This window comes from Montipora foliosa, chromosome 8 (genome assembly GCF_036669935.1).
Source record: "Montipora foliosa isolate CH-2021 chromosome 8, ASM3666993v2, whole genome shotgun sequence".
Classification (NCBI taxonomy): Eukaryota; Metazoa; Cnidaria; class Anthozoa; order Scleractinia; family Acroporidae; genus Montipora; species Montipora foliosa.
This window is the reverse complement of record NC_090876.1, coordinates 18,949,338-18,971,109: the sequence shown is the minus strand read 5'-3', so window position 1 is coordinate 18,971,109 and position 21,772 is coordinate 18,949,338. Positions and strand designations below refer to the sequence as shown.

The 21,772-nt window shown below is 38.5% G+C and overlaps 1 protein-coding gene across 1 annotated transcript in view; it reads left to right on the top strand.

Annotated features, from left to right (window-relative positions):
* Positions 1 to 21,772, top strand: part of LOC137967909 (GATOR2 complex protein MIOS-like) — a 40,788-nt gene that overhangs the window by 2,862 nt on the left and 16,154 nt on the right. Inside the window, exons 3-24 of the mRNA XM_068814508.1 lie at positions 682 to 749; positions 927 to 1,006; positions 4,484 to 4,533; positions 5,077 to 5,135; positions 5,422 to 5,491; positions 7,258 to 7,288; positions 7,782 to 7,882; positions 8,434 to 8,535; positions 9,258 to 9,352; positions 10,439 to 10,486; positions 11,186 to 11,324; positions 13,944 to 14,006; positions 14,861 to 14,935; positions 15,175 to 15,215; positions 15,751 to 15,816; positions 16,498 to 16,581; positions 16,777 to 16,840; positions 17,277 to 17,300; positions 17,726 to 17,800; positions 18,585 to 18,657; positions 19,688 to 19,759; positions 21,360 to 21,478. Of these exons, the coding sequence (XP_068670609.1) occupies positions 682 to 749; positions 927 to 1,006; positions 4,484 to 4,533; positions 5,077 to 5,135; positions 5,422 to 5,491; positions 7,258 to 7,288; positions 7,782 to 7,882; positions 8,434 to 8,535; positions 9,258 to 9,352; positions 10,439 to 10,486; positions 11,186 to 11,324; positions 13,944 to 14,006; positions 14,861 to 14,935; positions 15,175 to 15,215; positions 15,751 to 15,816; positions 16,498 to 16,581; positions 16,777 to 16,840; positions 17,277 to 17,300; positions 17,726 to 17,800; positions 18,585 to 18,657; positions 19,688 to 19,759; positions 21,360 to 21,478 (1,599 nt within the window). The remainder of the gene's footprint in view (positions 1 to 681; positions 750 to 926; positions 1,007 to 4,483; positions 4,534 to 5,076; positions 5,136 to 5,421; positions 5,492 to 7,257; positions 7,289 to 7,781; positions 7,883 to 8,433; positions 8,536 to 9,257; positions 9,353 to 10,438; positions 10,487 to 11,185; positions 11,325 to 13,943; positions 14,007 to 14,860; positions 14,936 to 15,174; positions 15,216 to 15,750; positions 15,817 to 16,497; positions 16,582 to 16,776; positions 16,841 to 17,276; positions 17,301 to 17,725; positions 17,801 to 18,584; positions 18,658 to 19,687; positions 19,760 to 21,359; positions 21,479 to 21,772) is intronic.

The window sequence follows — 21,772 nt, the reverse complement described above, 5'->3', positions numbered from 1 at the left end:
AAAATGCCTTTAAATTAGGAGGCACCGTACTATGGTACTTTAAATAATTTAAATATTGCAAGCAGAAATAAACCTGTCGCTATGCTGTACTAAAAAACCCCTTGATAAGAGTTAAACAAAACTCCATATTTGTATGCCCTGGAATCAGACCTGGAACACATTGGTGGAAGGCAAGTGCTCTCACCTATGGGCCAATCCTTTCCGTTAACTGGAAGTTGTTGCTTCCTTCAAGGCTGCTACCTGACAGTAACCCAGTCGCCTGGGGCACCTTACTTGGGAGCATGGTGAATGAGTAGCCCAAATGGGTGCCTAACTTTTAATTAATTAATTCTGGGCTCTTGAAAAAATTACTAGGGCTACTAACTTTTAATGTTGGAAGCCCGAAGGGCTCCTGAAAATTTTCTTAGGCAGCAGCCTTGTCCTTGTGTGCAATTATTATGGCTTGGAAAGCCCATTAACCCTTCCCGACCTGGAGAGTGAGACTTACAGATTTTACTCTGGCTAATGCCAGACAATTTTACTCGCAGATTGGGGGCGCTTTACTTTTCTCACTCCTGTGCTAGTCATACTATCTCTGCCTTTTCTGTAAAGTATTTGTGTAATGTTCTCTCTTAAAATGCGTTGACAGCCAAAGCAAGTAAAACAGAACAAGATGTGTTTTTTCTCTTTTATCTTTCAAAGTGATTCAACTATCTGACGAAACATGTGCCTCACTTGTGTCTGTTATGACGGAGATACAGTATCTGAAGGTAAGAACTTTCATCTTCTGAATGAACAAACAACTGTTACATTGCTTCTTCATCTTACTAGAGTGAGAACAGACATCAGCATTTAAGGTACTGATTGTGTCTGGAATTTAGCTTGGAGAGGGATGTTATGGTTGTGTGTGGCTGATAAAAATACCTTGTTGTTTATTATTGTTTTAGTGCGTGGCCTGGTACCCAAGAGCTGAACCAGAGAACTTATTAGCTGTGGGGCAGGCAAATGGAAGAGTCCTGCTTACATGGTAAATCTTGCAATAATAGCTTGTGTCAGTAGATTTATATTACTTTAAACAGAGAGAGTCCCTAGTATCTGTGGCAACCAATATTGTTCATTGGTAGCCAGCTTCTAGATAAGGCCACTCCCATGGCTGGCAAATCCTGGCAACCCGGCCTTAAGCCCCCATACCAAGCCGGAAGATCTCCGGGCTCAAGGCACTTGGCCCAGGGAAAAGGGGTCTCATGGCTGGGAAGCCAGAGCTCCAACAAAATAATGCCCAGAATCTGACAGCACCCAAGATAGCACCAATGCCTCAAGTAATAAAACAAAACACCTACCTGCTACTCAAGTCTTGCGGTAACTTGAAGGATGGTGTCTGCGGGAGTACACACATACAGTAAATACGCTTCACTGAACCAATGACCCACAGTCTAATGATGGAAGGTCTTTCTGAGCAGCGATAGTGGCAGCTGTAATTTGGAAGCTATGACCGGAATAACTTTCCTGGGATACCTGCCAACTGTAGAGTGGTTGGCAAGAATGAAGAGAGGTGTGTCCTTGAAAGGGGTGTGCCAGCCTGGAAAAGAAAGAAAGCAAGGTCCTGGCCCTGGTCATATTGAGGTAATTTGTCATGGAAACCACCAGACAGAAAGGGAAGGAACCATGACTAAGGAAGATGAAGCAGCCCCTACGGAACGGGTCCATCTTCAAGCACTTGATGAACACATAAAAGAGCCATGTGCTGTAAATTCACTAGCTCTTGGGAAACCAAAGACGTCTAGGCAGCTGGTTGCCCAGAGCATTACATTGTCAGGATTGCTGAAGTCCAATGACCTTTGAAGAACTGCCATCTTTTGTCACGGGATGACACTGAGAGACATTTGAACCCTGACGTTGTTTAATTCGCCATAAGAGACATTGGATTTAAAGACAGGACACAAGAGGGTCAGGGAAGCCGTAGTCAATAGGCAAAGAATTAACTGCGGAGAAATACAATACAATACAATACAAACTTAATTGACCGCTCCCCATAGGCGCTTTTCAGGGCCAATGAAACACAACGAAACGACAGAACAGAACAACAACAACTGTTAAGAATCCCAACTGGCTGGAGGCAAACCAGTTGGCTATTTACAAGTGCAGCGGGGAAGTTGAACCAGGGACTACCAGGATCAAATTCAACGAGTGGTCAGACCGGGTCTTGAACCCAGGATCTCCGGATCTCAAGGCAAGCGCCCTAACCACTGGGCCACACTGCCTCCTAGTAATAGTAAAGATAATAAGCCAGGTGGGTGCAAAGACATTAATGTACATCTGCTCGTGGGCAGGAGAGGCTGACTCGAATGAAAGGGCATGCAAGATTCTAGGAATTGTCACTTAGCAGAGCTGTAGACTTGACAAGTGGAAGGAGCCAGGCCATTCGTAAGGTAAAAATGGATTTTGGGATCAAACTGCTCAAAGTCAAAACAGGATAAGGCGTTAGCTACACAATTGTCATGGCCTGATCTGTGGATGCAGTTAAGGGAAAGGATTGACCAGCTGCAACCAGGGACAAGTGACGGAGAAGTACCATCATGTTTGGATCCCTTGAGGAGCCCGAATGCAGCACACAGACCACCGCCACATTGTCAGAACAGAACTCCACCTGCCTTGAAGCCCATTGGGAGCCCCATAGATGAGCCACCACCACTACTGGAAATAATTCTCTGTAAACAATGGACAAGGGTTGTTGAACATAAGACCATTAGGCCATGAATCCCTCATCATCAAAGATGGCTCCATACCCCTGTGCACCTGCTGCGTCTGATGAGACATGAAAATCGAGTAAGGAAGCCCTTTGTGGAGAAGAGAAAACTAATGTCATCCCAGGAGTGGAAAAACTCCCTCCACCAGGTATACCTCAAAATTGCCCATTAAGTCGAATAGAGTGGTCATCATGAGGAAAAGCTGACAATGGATCGATCATGCAGCGCAGGAAAGTCCGACCTGCAGGGATTACTTTACAGGCGTGATGGAGATTGCTGATCAGAGATTCCAATTCCTTCATGGTGCAATGCTGTTTGCCAGATCAGGATTCCAGAAGAGCAGTTATCTGATCAGACTAATGTCCTTTGGAAGGCAGGCTGAAGCGCCACGAAGTCCAGTTCAATACCAAGCACAGTTAGGCAAGTGAAGGGACCCTCTTGAAAGCTTTAATTTCTGGATAAAGGGGAATATTCCCCATTCCAGGATCTGACAGATGCGTGTTTCCAGATTCTGTTGGCAGATACAGTGTAAGAGAACCAGGTGGGCTGAGAGTATGAAAGTCGTCCAAATAAATGCAACAGAAAAGCAATGCCATAACTGTGTTTGAGTATCCACTTGATCAAATCTGCAGTGGAAGAAAAAAATGAATGGAGCAGAACATAGCCCAAAGGGGAGGGTTAAATCGACAAAGTACCGGTATTTATTCTGCCATCTCATGCCTAATAGATAATGATCGTGAGAGTGAACTGTTTCCATAGGTATTACTAACATCGCCCACCTTCATGTACTGCACTGGGAATTAATGGTTCTTGTAGGAATACCATCATTGCCACTAAAAGGAGAAATTTACATGTATTTCTTTCCTGAAGAATTGAAGGGGAAATTACACGAGTGTGTATTGATGTCTTTGAAAGTTCTTAAATTGCAATCACATAAACACCACGCAGTAAAAAAGGGGCTCCTTCATGCACGTTTTTATTTAAATCCATTAATTATATAACGCATTGACCCCTGAAAGTGATACTTAACAGATTTTACTCTGTCTAACACCAGACGATTTTACTTGTCAACTGGGAATGTCCTAGGGCATTTGAGGTGTGGATGGGTCCCTGCCATTAAAGCACAACTGATAATCCAAGATGGCGATCAATAAACAGTGAAACAAGGTGGAACCCCTTAAAAAGGATATTTTCAGGGTGAAAAATGTGAATGGGGATTTTAAAGCAAGAATGCCAGATAACGTCTTATAACATTTATACAGACATATTCTTGTTAGGGACTTTACTGTTTTCTTTCTGTGCAAATGGTGAATGCCCCAAGTTTACCTTGGAACGCTATACAAAAGTTTTTAAAATTGGATTCACTTCAGCCACTTTTCCCGCCTTTCGACACTGCAGATGCAGCCGGCATTTTGATTTGTCAACATGTCATTGTTTTCTTCTAGCCACAAGAGACTTGAAAGAAAACAATGACAAATCAAAATGGTAGCTGCATCTGCAGCATCGAAAGGCGGAAAAAGAGGCCGAACTGAACCGGGTTGAGTGGGAGTTTACAAATGGTACAGGATTTCCCCAAACATTTCGGTTGGAACGGGAAAAGAGGAAAACGTCTGAGGATTTCCATCTTTTTGGGAAACTCTCCAGTGGAATGAGCTATACCATTTGAATTTCCAGCCGGAATTTTTGCTTTTTGTTGACAAATGGTAAATGCTCTTGCAGTTTTAAAACTCCCTAAAATTCTTGTGATTGTTTTTCAGTATTGGAAGGGAAAACAATTCCTCAAATTTTGGTATTGCTAGAGAATTTGGTAAGATTCTTTTGTGCCAATAACAGTATATTCTTTTGTCACATGTTTGGCTACTTTCCAGTGTACGTTGTTTATTATATTTAAGCAATAGAGGATGTTTTTCGTGTTTCCATAGCCTCCTCTATACACGAGGGGGAGTTGGGAGAATTTGAGACAGTTATGCAAACCTGGGATGCAGTTAAGGGTTTGCATAACTGTTGAGAATTCTTCCAACTCCCCTGAGTGTTTAGATGAGGCTATGAAAAAAGACGGGAAAAAGTCCTCTATTGCTTTTATAAAATATAAAAAAAAATTTCTCAAAGATAATTCAACAAATGAACTGGAAAATGCTGGCTTTTTTACTTCTAGATTGCAACAGATTTTCTTGATACAGGCTCATATTTCCTACCAGCCAATCAAAACGCGCGCCTGACAACATAACCAATCAAAATTCTTGTGATGTCACAGCCATGTTTCCATACTCTCATCTAAACACAGCCATCGACCAATGAGAGTGTGCATACTATCCTAATTATTTTATAACTGATTATTTTATTTTTCAAGTTCCCAGACATTCAAGGCAGTGCAATAGCCTTGCTTGGAATCCAGTGGAAACTAATTTGGTAAGGACAACTGATTAACGTAATGTAACTGGTGAGATCATTTCCTTGTGTGATATTTTTATTATTATTATAAATTTTCATTTGTTTACACTTCAATTATTCTCTATACATCCAAGCTGTGCATCCAAACTACTATACCTATCTATATATGCTAAACACAGAACATCCAAACTACACTACACATGCATCCAAGGAATAATATATAGAATTACACACTAAGCGAAAAAAAAAACAAAACAAAACTCGAAGCTACTATTATTATTATTATTATTCAAATTTTATTCAGCTTGCAGCAGGATTAGATAAAGCCAGGAATGATGTTTCTCTGCTTGTTTGGGACATAAATGTCCAACTGAGTAAGTAATAAACTAGCTTCTTTTGCAAGTTAATTTTGACAGTATACACTGTAAATTATCATCGACCTGTGGGGAATAATTTATAATTAGCTAGCAGCCCAGACCTTCACATGTTCATCAGCTTTGCTTATTACATAATTTGCAATTATAGACATTATAGACAGACATTTTCTCTTGCAGATTTAATGAGGCGCAAAAATGTTCTAACATTAATTTTTTCCTGAAAATTTTACCATTGAAAGATGATGAGTTAGTGATGTCAGAAATTGTGAAAAAAATGGGGGGTCACCAACTTTGTTTTGGAGAGAACTTGCCTGGAAGAACACCCTAAATCTGAAAAAATCCGGCTTCTTTATCGAATAAGGCCACAGCAATCTGTACATCTTTGAAGTGACATGTTCTCTACCAAACTTTGTTTAAGTGGACCCATCAAGTGAATTTAGTTAACTTTTGAGGTTCCTTAAAGAACAATTTCGCATTTAGCGACCATAGTTTCGTGCGCCTTGCAGCCGCAAGATGGCAGGATTCCATGTCTTGAGGACAAAAATCTTGAAATTTTTTAAACTTCCCACATTGATTTTTTGTTCATTTTTGGACAATGTGGAGATAATTGTAAATAAAATCTGTTTCTGAAAAGAAAAGTAGGGGTCACCGAACATCCAAGATCGTTAAATCCAAGCAAAGCTATAGTAATGGCCATCTCTCCTACATGTATCATTGTTCATTTTAGTACTTAGCGTGCGCGCTCGATGCATGACGTGGCATGTGAATTTGCGTGCGCTGTAAGGATGCGCAGTAGCAATGGGCGCCAACGTCCTTAAACACAAAGTCACTCGGCAATAAAACAAGACTGACATCATTTTGAAACACCTGTCTAGCTGAGCCAACATTTTCTTCTCATGTAAATGGTCCGCTGGGTTTTGTAAGCTAGGAAATTTAGGAAAAGTTGGCTCAGGTAGGCGGATGACCCATCTACCCAGGACAAGTTTTTTCGCCATATAAATGGGTCTTAAGTCTGACTCCTAGGAGTCAGTGGGTTAAACTCTGTAAATAATGATCTGGTTGCTTTCTTCGAGTTGGGTTTTCAACTAATGGTATGCCATGTTTGATTTAAGGAATCTCAAAATAGTTTTTCCTTTTTTCACACAAATGAACATAATCTGGTTTTAATATAGTTAGGGTAATCATTATTATCAAGGCAAAATTTGGCCAGGGTATTAAGTACCCATTATAGATTTCTCTCATCACATTTTCCAACAAAATACTGTTACCATAGCAACGATATAAGGCATTTCTTTGAACCTTAAAATCAACATAATTGTCTTTTTTTTGAGAAAAAAAAAATACAGGACGGTGAAATCTTCCCATACAGTATTACCAGGTAATGTTTGAGATAATCTCTAAAATGTTTAAAATTCAACAAATTCTGTAGGCCAGGTTTTCAGGTACAGAATTTTTGTTTAATTTCAAGGAAAAGCATTTAAAATTAATTGAAGTTAACATGCAAAAAATGAAAAAAAATCACCATCCAGAAGCAGAGATGTAAACAAGAGAAGTTGCAAAATCAGGAAAAATGAGGGGTTGACAAGCATTTTATGCATGCATGACTTGAACAGCTTCAGAATTGCATGTGTGGCTTACGCGCACGCACTCAGCTGAAAACCGTTTCAAGCCTCCTTAAAAATGGTTTTTTTTTTGTTCATTGTTGTGAATGAAGCACATTTGAGCATATCCACCAAAAGGTAAAGGCATTATTTTTTAAACAGGTGTGAGAGACAGTGGAAATCAAGAAAAAAGGTAAGGAGACAAAGTGCATTAAAACTAAACAAAAATTGTTAACAAGTTTGGCATTATGTAATCAATAGTGCAATAATTTTTTGCACAGTTTTTCTCCCTGATGTTTCCGTGTGGTATTAACCCATTGACTCCCAGGGATTCCCCATTGACGAGTAAAATCGTCTGGCGTTAGACAGAGTAAAATACTAAGTCTGTCCGGTTTAGGCCGGTTTGGACACCAAACGGTTAATGGGGACATTTTCAGTGAGTGATTAACCCATTGACTTCCAGGGGTTCCCCATTGACGAGTAGAATTGTCTGGCGTTCGACAGAGTAAAATACTCTGGCTGCTTTAGACCGGCAAATTGGATGCCAAAGGGTTAAAATAGTGCTTATTAAGTTTTGCTGTCAGTGGTTTTGACTGGGTTTTGGAAGATCCTGCATTCTATTGAGGCAAATCTTGAACAATCCCAGCAGCCACTAAAGCCATTATTACATGATCATTATTTTCAAGACATTCTGCAGTGCCTGGAGGGAAACAGTCTCCCATCACAGTGGGATCAGGTTTGCAGATGGATCCGTCTGCCACAGGAAACAGGCCACTTGCGGAACTTTGTAAGCTACCATTCAGATAAATGTACCAGTATTACCTTTCAGGTACACATGGAAGCACTATTTGCTGTGTGGTCGTGCTTTGGAAAATCACAAACCTTGAATAATTCAGGATTTAATTTTGTGTGGCGCAGCAATGTGTTGCAAGGATTCTAAAAAACCAAAGAGACAATTTGAGGAAACTAAACTGCAGATGTCTGCAGTTATATTATCTCATGGTCTTCGGGTGTGGTTCCTTGGTGCTGTGACTTAACCCATTGACTCCTAGGGGTTCCCCATTGACAAGTAAAATCGTCTGGCATTAGACAGAATAAAATACTAATTAAGTCTGGCCGGTTAAGACCGGTTTGGGTGTCAAAGGGTTAAGGCACTGCATTAAGTCAAGATTCTTGAAGTGTAATAAAAATATTGAATTCAGTAATTAAAGGCCATTATTTTCTCCTTTTGAAATCAAAATTAATAGTCCTTGATAAGATCTACCTCAGTAACTTCATAGACATAACCACTTAACAGGCACTATTGTTTACACTTCGTTTCTTTTACTATCAATGCAGCTACCTCTGACCCTACTCTCTCTATGGCATGGTCACCTTATGACCACAATCTGTTGATTTGTGGACAGGCACAAAAGTTCCTCAGAGTCTTTGATATCAGAGGTGGGTATATATAGGATTCATTGTACATGTTTGAGTTATCCCTTAACTGACAAGTATTCCTTCCACTGATTAATGTCACGGTTCTCGAAAAGGGCCTACCTAGATTCTAATAAGCCATCCAGCTACTCCGTACCCAATTATTATTATTAAAGGCATTCAACTTTTATTAGCAGTCTGTCTTAGTGCGGCTATAGCTTGGTTGGTTTGAGGCAAAATTTGGGCATTCAAACTTTTGTAGTCAAATCTGCGCAATGGAAGGCTTTGAGTTTATCCCTTTGATCATTGTTTTTCCCTAATGGGTGATAAATGGATTTTTCTCTGGATAATGCCAGTGAATAATTCACTGGCATTGAAAAATTCACTGGCAATAATTAGTGTTTGCATAATTGGGCCTCTCTAAATTAAAGGATGAAGCGCAGATCTATGGGCCGGAGCATCTTTTTGTTACACAACTTTTTGGTGAAACACTGAAATGCAAATGTTGCAGGTCCACCAGATGATACTGGTACATGTATTTCATCTCCTTCAAGTGGAAAGGGGATAATGATCGAACTATTGCACATGTATCAACCACTTTAATTTTTGGTGTTTTAGCCCAAGGTTATTTTGCTGCAAAAAAGAGAATTATAAGGGAGGAAATTAAAAGCAATCTGGCTAACTGTCCAAGATCCGTTGTGAGAATTCAAGATTAATTAAAGAGGCTGAGCATCTTATTTTTACAGATACAACACGTCCTCACATTGCTGCTGTTACAAAAGCTGTGTATGGTGTCTGTGTTGATCCTCACATGGAACACAGAATTGCTTCATTTTCAGAGGTTAGATATGTGGCATTCGTAAAAAGGCTCTTACGATATACTGGCACGTTAAAAATCCAGAAGCACCGGGTCTCGCTGGGATTTTCAAACACTAACTGATTGTAGCTTACAAGAAGGGAAAATTTGTAAGGACGTTTATTCTAATCCATTCAAAAATCCCTTCTATAGCTAACCAACAACCATAGCAACACAGGAAGGCAATTTCATACACTTGACAGAGTCCCCCAACTAATAAATAATGATAATAGGACTGAGTGGAGTCCAATTTGGTCTGTAATCATACGAGTGATTTGTTTAATCACAAGTATGATTACGGACCAAATTGGACAACACAAAGTCCTGTTGCCAATTAATCATAACCATTACAATTTCCGAGAAAACAAAATTAATGCATTCCTCTTTCACTGTCTAATGTTACAAATTTGTCCATTTTGGAAAATCCCCAGTTTGGTAGGGTAAGTGGTTGTTGCTATGGTTATTGTGATAAATTCTGTGATTGGTGGATTAAGCTGAGTGTACTTAATTTAATATGGTTGTCTGATGTAACCATCCGATTTGAGCCAACTGTCCGATTTCACTGTCCGATTTCAACCTTACACAACAGTTAGTGAAAAAGCAGTTAATGTACCAATCAAATTTGAGAAAATTGTAATGGTTATGATTAGCCTAGAAATTATTCGCTCCCTTACAGTGTTCTTATCCAGGAATACTAAACCAGCGAGCACATGAAACCATCGCTAGACAGGTCTATAGGATCACACTAAGGCAAACATAGAAGCTGTCAGGACGAGAGGCCTTTATTAAAACTTATTGCTTTAGTATACTAAACTCTGTTATTTACATAAACAGCCAGATATAAGTGTTCCAGTAGTCAGGAAAACGTAGCATTAAAAGTGCTGGTTTTTGATGTGGGTGGAAATTAAGAAAACAAGACATCTTTTGAAAATAACTGCTCTGAGACTCGCTAATATGCCGATCCTGCTCCCAATGAAAAATAAGGATTCCTTCAATTCTGTTGCTGTTGTAGTGCAATTAAAATACAAATAAATGATTAATTTTTATTAATAGTGTTCTTCTTTTGTGCAGGCTCCTGGTATTGTATGTATATGGGATGACAGGAATTTTGAGAAACCTGTATCCTTTAATATTTTGATTTTGCTGAATGTTTTTATGTATACTAATAAGACAAGCCAAATCTTCATAGTGTGTCAACAGTGATAAGTAGTATTTCAAAGCTCGCCTTGTTGATTGGAGTGGATTGCAAATCTGTACAATATCCCATTCCTAAACATACCCTGAACTTGTCCAGTGATGTTGATGATTTTGAAAGCTGTTAGCGGTCTTTCTGAAAACTAGTAATTAGTTGATTGTGAAACGATCCAAGTGCACAAAGCCACTTTCTTGTCTCCCTTCTGATCTCACCAGAGTCTGATCATGTTATATATATTGCTTGCTTATCTTCCTGAGCATAGCCATGTGTCCCAGTAATTTAAGTGTCCATTTTTATCTCAAAAATGTCTTACCTTACCTCAGAATTTTGCAAGGGTCAAATTTTAGCATCATCTTTCACTAGCTTGTATATCCAAGGGAAAACTGACCTCTGCTATTTTATGGTACATTCAAAGTGAAATCTTAGCAGTGAAAATACTGGCATGTATATGCTGAAGGTCAAGAGGTTTATATCGGTCGGTAATGAAAAAGATAAGTGCCACTGTGAAGGAAATGGAGTCTATGGACTGGTTGCAGGCTAGTCTGGAGTTAATTCAGGTTTTAAAGATTTTATCAAAAGCAGTGTAAAGTAAATTCCTTAACAGAAATAAAAATTATTATTAGTTGATGACTATGACGCAGCCACCTCCTGTGACGGCCATTACAGCCATTTCATGGAGCCCAAGCAGATCAGGTTTACTAGCAACCATTGGAAAAGAAAGCCCTATTGTACAGCTGTATGACATTCAGCATACTTCAGTAGGTACTGATGATTCAGTCTTTTCTTCAGTTTTGTTCCTAAATCCCTGGCCTGCAATTAAAAGGAGCATAATGTCTCACAGTCTGATCTTCAGTTGTGGTAAAGACTGCATGTATTTCTACTTTGATTGTGCTGTTGTCAGAGCTTTGGCTTAATTGCTGGCGAGGTTCACCCCTAGGCCTTGGACCTGCTGGATCCCAGCAGACTGTCACTCCATGACATACATTTGTAGGAGCAAGGGTGGCACAGTCGGTTAGTGTGCAGCCTTGGTGCAAGAGGTCCCAAGTTCGATCCCCGGATCTCACATCCTTGTTTCAACTTCTTTCCTTTCAGTGTAGCTTAAAGTAACTTTAAATACCCTTAAAATGGATAGAAAGAGGGGGGTTAAAATGAGCACACCGTCGGCTTCCTGGGAGAATACCCTCGCTCTAGAGGGTAAAGGAATTACTGACGTTTAAAAAAAAAAAAGGAAAAAAGCATACGCATAGATTGGCACCAAGGCCATCATGGAACCAACTGAGAAGATGTGTAGCAGTCCCTCTTCTTCGTTTAGGGAGTAGACTACAGTTATTTTCAGCCCAAAGAGGCATGTGGAAGTCCAAAGCTGACAAGAAAAATGCAGGGATGGGGTAGTGGTGAGAGCACTTGCCTCCCACCAATGTGGCCCGGGTGCGAATTCCCAGACTCAGCCTTATAATGTCGGTTGAGTTTGTTGGTTCTTTACTCTGCACCAAGAGGTTTTTTGCTCCGGGTTCTCTGGTTTACCCAGAGTGAAATCACTGTGAGTAAAAAACCCAACATTTGTTTCATTTGCATTAAATTTGTGATATCAGTGTACAACGTCCCCAGTTAGTTCTTCGTAAAGTTGCTTTTCTTTTTGCTTAATTGTCTTGTCTTTCTCGGGATGGACCTTTGGGGTCCTTACCTCCCTTCTGGCAGGCAACAGCTGGGAACTGTGTGCGCTGGAGGTTGTAGCTTTGAACTCCAGCAACATCAAGACCCAAGGTCTTAAAATAACTGACCAGAGGAGAAAGTGCTGTATTCTGGTCTTCTTGAATTAGGACTTCAAATCATAGACCGCATCTTGCAATCCTTAATTCAGACTGAGTGTTTGTAACCTTTGTAGGACATTGAAGAACCCACACACTCATTGCAAAGAATAGGACACATAGTTCTTGGTGTTGTGGTCTGTTCTATTCTCTCCATTATGTTGTTCCATAACTCAGGAGACCTTAATAATTATTATTTGCTTTGTGCAATAGTTTCAGGATGTCTTGATTTAAGGTCTTGGTAAAGGTAAATTTGGGTGTCTCACACAGTTTTTGTTTTTGCAAATCTTTAATAGGTGGGCTGTGAAGTATACCTTTCCCGAAAAAAATTCTGAACAATTAATTTTAAAACCTCTAGAATCGCTTTTCTTTCTTTCCCACCATAATCTGTGCTCAAAAAAAGATTGACGTATCATGTCAATCACACATGAAAGGATTGGGTGTCAATTGGCAGCCTTCATGCGTGATATGCTAACTTTGTACGTGTCTGAATGTTGATTGGCTTTCAAGAAAATTGGCTTTCAAGAAAAGGGCGGAGTTACTCAGCAGATAGTTAACTGCATGGAAAACTTCAAGCTCGATTTTCTAGGGGTTTATTTTGACACCAAAATTCTTCGGACCTCCTTACGTGACGGGTTTTAAGATATCACGCTTCCAAATTTTCGGCTGTAATAGATGATTGTACTACCCCCAAATACTGTGCACGTGAGGAAGTTTTTGTTTGTCTTCGGAGACTGATTTTATGGCACTTTTTCTGCCCTAATTGAGTATATGAGATTAAGACATTCGACTTTGTTGCTTGATATTTCCTTCAATTCCTAACATATCACACGGTATTGGAGTGCATTCAAGATGCAAAACAGTGTGGTTATTTTTGTAATAAAGTGAAGGGGCAGGAGCTTGTGCAGCAGACTTGGTCATTCTGAGTTTGAGGCCTCAAAATTAAATGCCAATATTAAGCATCAAAAAAACTAAAACTTTCTTCAAATAATTCAATCTACTAGCTTTAATATAATATATAGTTTGACCCTATACAAAAAATAGCGACGCCACAATTTCATTTTTCCGCAGACACCTCATTTTCCTTTACAGAGACCTTAATTGTTGCATCAAAATGTAATTTAATTTCAGTGGTAAAATCTGCTCCGAGACCGGTTCAACTGCTACTTGTAAATAGTTCGGTACCTATAATAGTTTATGGCACTGCAGGGAAACAGAAAAACATCCAAGAAAAATATTTGGGCCACATTGTTTGAAGCGTACTTTGTACTAAGCACTCGTTAACCTATCTGATGTCCTGATATTTAACGGATGCTTTGAGCAACTCAGCCCTGAGATTTAAGTTTTATTCAGATTGTTTCTTTTGTGAAAAAAAAAAAAGTTTGAAGCTATAAGTTAAACTTAGTATGCAGAAGTTATATAAGACATCCATAGCATTCATCACGTTTTAATGTAATGCTCTCAATGCAATCTTTAAGTTATAACTATTATCTCATTTGGCCAGTCTCCAAAAATTATTATTGATCGAAAAAGGTTATTAATATTCAGTTTTCTTATCATTAATATCTTTTAGCTTCACCAGTTTATGGCGTTGGATATGAAACAGAACCATCCTTTATAGAAAGGAGTGTACAACGTAAGATCTCCCTTCTCTAGTACATCAAGTAATATTATAATAATTATTAAAAATTACATAACCACTCCCCTTGATGTAATGTTTAAAAACGAGCAGCAGTGTTTAATCGGGGTTTAAAAGCACGAAGCGTAGCCGAGTGTTTTAGACCCGATGAAACACGTGCTGCAAGTTTTTTGAACGGCTTCAAAAGCATACCAGGAAGAGCATGTCCCTCTGGACTCAAAACAATGGTTCAAATTGTGAGGTAAAACTATTAGCATACAAGAAAAACAAGCTATGCCTTATTAGTATTCTTTATCTAAAGAATACTAACAAGGAGTGTTTTATCAGGATATAAAGCTCATACACATGACGTTTTATCGGTGTTTTGATTGGCAGTGTTAGGCTCATGAATTATTAATGAGTTTTTGAATGGAGTATAACTCCAAGTTATATAATGATTGAAATCAGGAAGCTTATTAAGGCAGATTAGTTGTCAAGCCAGGAAGTTGAACTTGGAGTGCTTTCAAATGCCCTAGAACGCCCCCAGTTGACGAGTAAAATCGTGTCTCTCTCAGGGGTCAATGGGTTAATAAGCTTAATGGTTTGTGATGATAATCTTGAACTACTTATAAATTTAGTTCCCCTAATCTGTTTGTGTGTTTGACACTACACACATACACACACCTGTCAGGCAACCACTTCCATTAATTTTAAAAATATGAAGACAATTGTTTTGTTATTCTTGCTGGACAGTGGACACTAATTAAAATCAACGCGAAGTGGTTGTCTGACAGGTGTGTGTGTGTGTGTGTGTGTGTACTGTCAAGTTTCTCAACATAAAGTTGTACATTTTATATTTTGTAATTTGATAGCCACACGGACAGCTGTTTCCTCCTTTTCATGGCACCCTTCTCAGGAAAATCATTTGCTTACAATATCTCCTTCGGGTGAGTTCTAAAATCATCATTAAATGGAGATTTGTGTTACAACAAGTCTTGCCTGCAAAAAAAATTTGCCCTCAAAGATTAACTTGGCCTTGTGCATCTTCGTGTTAGTGTTTTACCTTCAGTTAAGTTTAGCTTATAGTTTTGTTTTTGTTATCAGGTAATTTTTTTTAATCCAGCTGTGTCAGCGAATAGTACTTGTAATAATTAATTATTATATAATTGTTTCTCATATTTAATAGGTCACATACAAGATTGTACAATATTTGAAAGAATATCAGTTGTGAGTTAGCCTTTTTTGTTGTAAATTATCATTGCTCTTGTTGTAATGATTAGTGGTGCCCTCATTGCACAATGGCTGTTCAATGTCATTCCCAGTGTCCCCTCTCTTCCTCTCTTGAGAAAGTACCCTAGCTGGTTGTGGCTGGTCACAGGTCTGGTTTTTTTGCAGATTCCAGAAAGATAATTGAAGGGAGGGGCAGAATGGTTAGTTTTTTGTCTCCACGGATCTCTTCTACTTAGCCCAATAGGGAATGGAGATTAAGCATTGCTAGGTGTGGGAATGACGTCTATTAGTCTAAAACAAATTTTAAAAAAGATCTGTAAATCCTCTGTGCCCGTGGATATCGGGTCATGTCATGATTGGCTACTTAAGAATGTGAGCAACGTTTTGTACGAAATTAAGTTAAGGACCTGCCCAGCTGCAACCAGGAAACTTTTTCAAGAGAGGAAGAGAGATGACCCTACGAATGAGGTTGAATGGCTGCATGTTGTAATTCTTAATTTATGCAATAAATGGAACTTTGAATACCTTGCAGGCTTGGTCTCCCAGCTCTCATTTAACTTGGGGATGTGGGAAACATTTATTAGAATGTTCTCAAAAGGTTAGTTTTTTTAGACGATAGAGGCAGACCTTTTTTACTTATTACTGGTATGTTGTAAGGGAATTTGAAGAATTCAAAGCTTTCTCTTTGCAAATGATTGCAAGCCTGTTGCTAACGAGGTTTTTCAAAATTACTGCATTTGTGGCTAATCATTTTCGCACACACCTTTTACTAGTCAACTTCAACACAAAGTTGTGTCAGTTTTGGTTGAAATTATCAGAGAAGAAAAATACCACATAAATACCTTCAATTTATAGGCTGCATAAATGGAAGTGGACCAACCTCATATCTGACACTGGAAAAATCTTGTTTGCTGTTCAAATTATCATTAAGGACGATGGGGGTGTGGCCCAGTGATCTAGTCATTGAATTTGCATCATGTTGATGCTTTCAGGTCAAAAAATGTGCTGTCTACTCAGGGGCTACCTTTATTGTCGTAGGCATCTGTTCCTGCATCCAGTTGGGTTTCTGAACATGGTTGTGTTGATTTCATTTCTTACCTCTTGTTTATGCATTGCCTCACAAGCCATCAGCTAAAATTAATGGAGGTTGTAACTTTATACTTTACTCTTTGTCATCTGTCACCTGATGCGGAGTTGTTTAATTACCAGAAGCTTTAACTAACTCGTGCTGACAGTGACTGCTAGGAGAAGTCGTAACTGCAAGGTATTTGTCTTACAGCCTGCAGAGTCTGCCTTGGAGGAAGACATCTGTTTGAAAATGAAAAGAAGGGCTCTTGCTGGCTATGGCATTGAACATCAAGAGGTGAAAAAGAAACTGTTTTTACTGTGCAATGAACCGTAGAGTTTTTGAAGTGCTTCCCATCTCATTCTTCTTCTTCTTCTAAAAGAGAAACTGACAATTCAATAATTTTTTTGACATCACAAAGTGCAATGTGGCCCTGCAATTAAGAAGTAACTTTTCATGTTGTGTCTCCCACTCTTTTAAAATTACTTGCAGGTGCAAGACATAGCAAAAATTACAAGAGATCCAAAGCTCATTAAGTTGTGGAGATGGATTTCTCGTATCCATTTGAATAACTATCTTTAGTTTCAAGTGTTGTTGCAAGGTTTTGCCAATAATATTACACCATGATGATATTAGTTCTTTCTAATGTTGATGAACATGGCTTGATTCTGTCTGTGATGGTTGTAGTAATGATCATGCGTGAATGCATCACACTCCTTGCCCCTGATGTCTGCTCTCTCAGCTTGAACAAGAAATTGCATGGCTCCCATGACTCGCTGGCTCTGATACAACAGTATGACTGAAGTTTTAATCATTAGCCCTTTGTCAGAGCAGACTCAGACTATTTATTTGATTGCTGTGATGTTTAATTCATGCTAAGTTTTTTTTGGCACATTGCCACAATGTAATGGATTATCTGTTGAGTATCACCTTCTGTTCTTACAATGTAGATTTAGTAAAATTTAATGTTATTACCCTTGACTATTTCTTAGGCGTGAAATCTTTAAGGGAGCAAGGTACGGCAAAATCATGTTTTGGTCAATTTAGTTATTCAGCCTTAAATTAGTATGAAGACAAACAAGAATAATTTGCTGGTAATCGTTTATGCACATTTTTTAATATCATAAGAAAATATTGTTCTTCGTTTTTTCACTATTAATTATTATTAAAGTTACAGTACATGTGAGGTCAAAATTATCAGGCAATAATACTTTTCAAATCTAATTGTTGTTGAAGCCAGACATGGAAATCAGAAAAACATTAAATTTAGCAATACATGTACTAACAATAATTTACAATTATTGCTTTTTATTTAAGCTGTAATTAAGTTCTTTTACCAATGCTAAAGTGATACAGTAAAAGTATTTACATATATGTTGCCTTCTTCACTATAGTGTTCAAAATTAGTTGTACATTTTCATCTGTATATAATATTATATAGATAAATCAAGAAGTCTTTTAAAATATGATGGGATCAAGTCTATAATAAGTGGAGACAACAGCGCTGGTGCAGGAGGTATGGTTTTATTACTTTTGATATCCCTTCTAAAAATAAGACCCTAATAGTGAAAAAAACGAAGTTTCCTAATGTTAGTTGTTCAAAGTTATACTACAACAACATAAACAGCTTTATTTGTACTCTCAACAAGCCTTAGATCACTTTCCTTTAGTCAGAATTGGCCGGCCAGATGCACCAGTTTGCAAAGGCAAATCCAACAATAATATTTAAAGGAACACTTGCATGGTATTATCCCTAGCTGTCATTCTTCTGGAGGAGAATATCATCCAGGGCCGGGTTTCTGAAAGGTGTAATAGCTCTATTCCAGGGATAAATGTGCCTTATTCCAGGCACATTTATCCTTGGAATAGGGTTATTACACCTTTCAGGAACCGGCCCCAGGTTAAAGTGTGTTAATTTGAAGACGTTATAGACTGAGATAGTCCTTCCAAATGCCTAGTCTGGCTGGACAGTTCTGTCAAGTGGAAAGCATTCTTAGTTAAATAATGATCAATGTACAGCTTTTTCATACAGTCTAGAAACAAAGGAGTACTGGGTGGCTGGAATACATGTAACCATTGGTACAAGTAGAACCATGTAATTAAATTTTAATGTTTTTATGAAAGGCACAATTATTATTGTCTTAATGTTTGCATGTATGTACAATGTTGCTTTGACTCCCATCATTTCCATTAATTGTAATAATGCACTTACTTATGGAGGATCTTTAAAAATTTTGTGACTCCTGCATTCTTACCAGTACATGTAAGTAATAACTTATCCCTATATCTTATATGAACAGCTCTTTGTGCAAGAAGCAAGTCTGACTTATACCAAGAATGTCTTGTAGCTCCTGCATATTCTAGTGATGAGAGGTGAGCATTTTGATAGTTCATTTTTTTTCTCTCAATCTGGCATAAACATTCTGGTTTTTTTTTTTCAATCTTAATTTTCGGCAGTAGATTTTAACTCGGCTATTGCACCTTAAAGTGGCTGATTGGCCAGTAAAATTGTCTGGCTTTAGGCACAGTAAAATCTATCATAAAATTATGCCGTTTTAGGAGGGAATTAGGGTCAAAAATAAGCCTTGTGAATATGTCACCATTTTGAATGTGTTTTTCCCACAAACAGGAAAGGTAACAAGTCATGCAGTGCGTATTACTGGTGGGCAAATTTCTTTAAAAAAAGATGGCTGAAGACAAAATGCATCAATTAAACCTAATAGTATGCAAAACCAAAATGTCTCAAAAAGTAGGGCAAAAATAAAAAAATAAGCTTTGGGGACTACGTTTCCAGTTTTGTTTTAAAAGTGTTGACTGTGGTTGTGAACATTCATCTATGTTTATCTATGTTCCATAATTGCTTATCTTAGTTTGGACGTTATAACCAACTCAAGAATAACTGCAAAATATTGTAACCTAATGCCTCTGAACAAACAGCTGTCAATCTGGACCAATTGGTTGCAAATGCCTCAACTGTCTCAGACCTTTCACAGCTTCATGTACAATCGTTATTGAAAGTATTGAGACGCCACTGACCAGTGACCACACTCTCTTACTCTTCTAGTCCTTCCCCTCTTATTCCCCACCCCACCCCACCCCACCCCACCCCCTTCACCCCCTCCCCTTCACCCCCTCCCCACCCCCCTCTCCCCTTCACCCCCACCCTCTTGACAATGTTAGGATTTTAGTGTAACAGAATCAGTCCATAAAGTCAACATTGAATAGGGAGCATGGATTTTCTTTCAGGTTAAAGTAACAAATGCTTGACATAATGCTACTGTTTTAACTTGACAATTAAAGGTTCTCAAATACCTTTGTGGAATAATTACTAGCTTAATTGCCGTGCTTGCTACAGTAGTTGCCTATTGTAGTACAAGGGATTGTTGTTGCATTAATTTTGTAGAAAGCTGGCTCTTTCTCTCTGTGGATGGGATTTCGAGAGTGCTGGAGTACCTTTGATGGAATTCCTTGAAGAGTAAGGAAACTTTATTAAATAAAGTGCAAGATATCTACCGGTATTCTTGGTTTTCACTCACGAGATCAGCAGCAGTGTTTATCAGCCAAAATAAAAGAAAATGTTTCCATAGGAGCATAGATCAATTCTTGGAGTTATAGTAATAATTATTATAGTATGTTTGACCTTGTGGAGAATTTAATAATGATAATAAACCTTCTTTATTTTCACACCACATTTCAAGCCATGAATAGCTTGTGGGGTAGTAGTGCACAAATCAAACTAGTAATAGTTTTCACTACATCTGTCCAGGCCTAAGATAGTACGAAAGGCAGTTGGGATACATTTAAATTATATGCTGAACAAGTCGCCCCTGTGTCCGATTTGCGTCTGAAAAATCATCGCCCGTTTCTGATTTGTCTGTACAAAATCAGTTTCTGAGCTGGGTAACTCGATTTACATCAGATCTGCTTCAATGTTTGATTTTTCAATCTCTATATAAACCCGAACAGCACTTTGGTTCTCCTTGCGAGTTTCTAATTCGTGACTCCCTAAAACACCTCCGTCTTTTAGAACAATACCAATACCACTTATTAATTGCGTGCCCGTTTAAGCAATATCAATATACCACCTTGCCCTTATCTACCAATTTGTACATTTACCCTTTTTTCGTGGGGACTTCTAGGTTGCCTTCTGGATGGCCAAAACCCTGTTGGGGCAATTAATACATGTACATAATTATCAAATCATAGGTTATAGTAGTTTTTGAGGAGAGGGGAAAACTGAAAACTGAAGCACCTCTCGGTGCAGAGTTGAGAGCCAACAAACTTAACCCACAAGTGATGCCAAGTCTGGGAGTCGAACCCAAGCCACATTGGTCATATGTTGCCTGTCGTTTTTTGCTTATTACTTCGTAACAGCGTAATACCGTTTTGTTTCTTTTCTTCACTTCACAACAGCGTAATACCCTTTTTGTTTCTTTTCACTTGCAACCTTTGTTTATCAGCCACTTGTTTAGGGGGGAGGGAGACAACAGAAAGGGCAGCAATGGGATTTTCCTTCCTTTGCTTTACAGAGTCTTCAATGTCGTGAGTTTTTAAACGTCTCTTCAATCCATGAAATGTACCAAATGTACGAACAGCAGTACGTGTCTGTTCTTTTGCTTTTCTGGCTTAAAAATTATGTCCATCGTAATAGCGTAGTAATGTGCTGTTGAACAAGGTGTAACATTGGTGGGAGGCAAGTGTTCCCTCCAAAAACAAAATTATGCAGCAGAAAATGTTTCTTTGCCAAGAGACTTCAAACATAAATCCAAAATATTAATGACAAAAATTAGAGAAAAAGGCATCCTTAAAACGAAACCGTACAACTATTCCAGTCGTCCTAGGTGCATGGATACAGGATTGGTTATGATCATCTTTTACATGTAGTTGGCAATTCACTCCTTATCTCAGACTGCTATCTATCAGATCATAATCATGGCAGGCAATATTGGAATAACAATTACTATTTTAATCTCTTCGTTGAAAGTGTTAGGCTGTGTTGATCGACTCCCCCAAATTTTCCCGTAATTTGCCACAAATATCACTTCTTGTTTTTCGTCCTATTTTTGTTTGAGTAGGCTTCAACTTTGTGGACAGCAGGAGAGAGCAGCAGCCGTTGCCCTTTTCAACAACAAAATCAAAGAAGCAATTGACATACTGAGTTCACCAAAAATACATAATAACATCACTGCAAAAGGTTAGATGGTTGCATTTTGGGTATATTTTTATTTAATATGTTATTTAATTTATTTATTGGGCCCTCAGTGCAAGTCACTTCAGGCTTAGTTTTTCCCGATATGAAGTGACCTTTATGACTGCCAAATAACTGCAGTCATATATATTTTTTTACTAAAAATTATTCCATATTCATGAGGGAACGTGAAAAGAACATGTCAGTCTTATACATGGAATGGTGGAGTGTGTGTTTTTATAGGCTATCAGTGACAATATTTATTATGACTGCAGCATCAAAATCCATTAGCAAAATAGC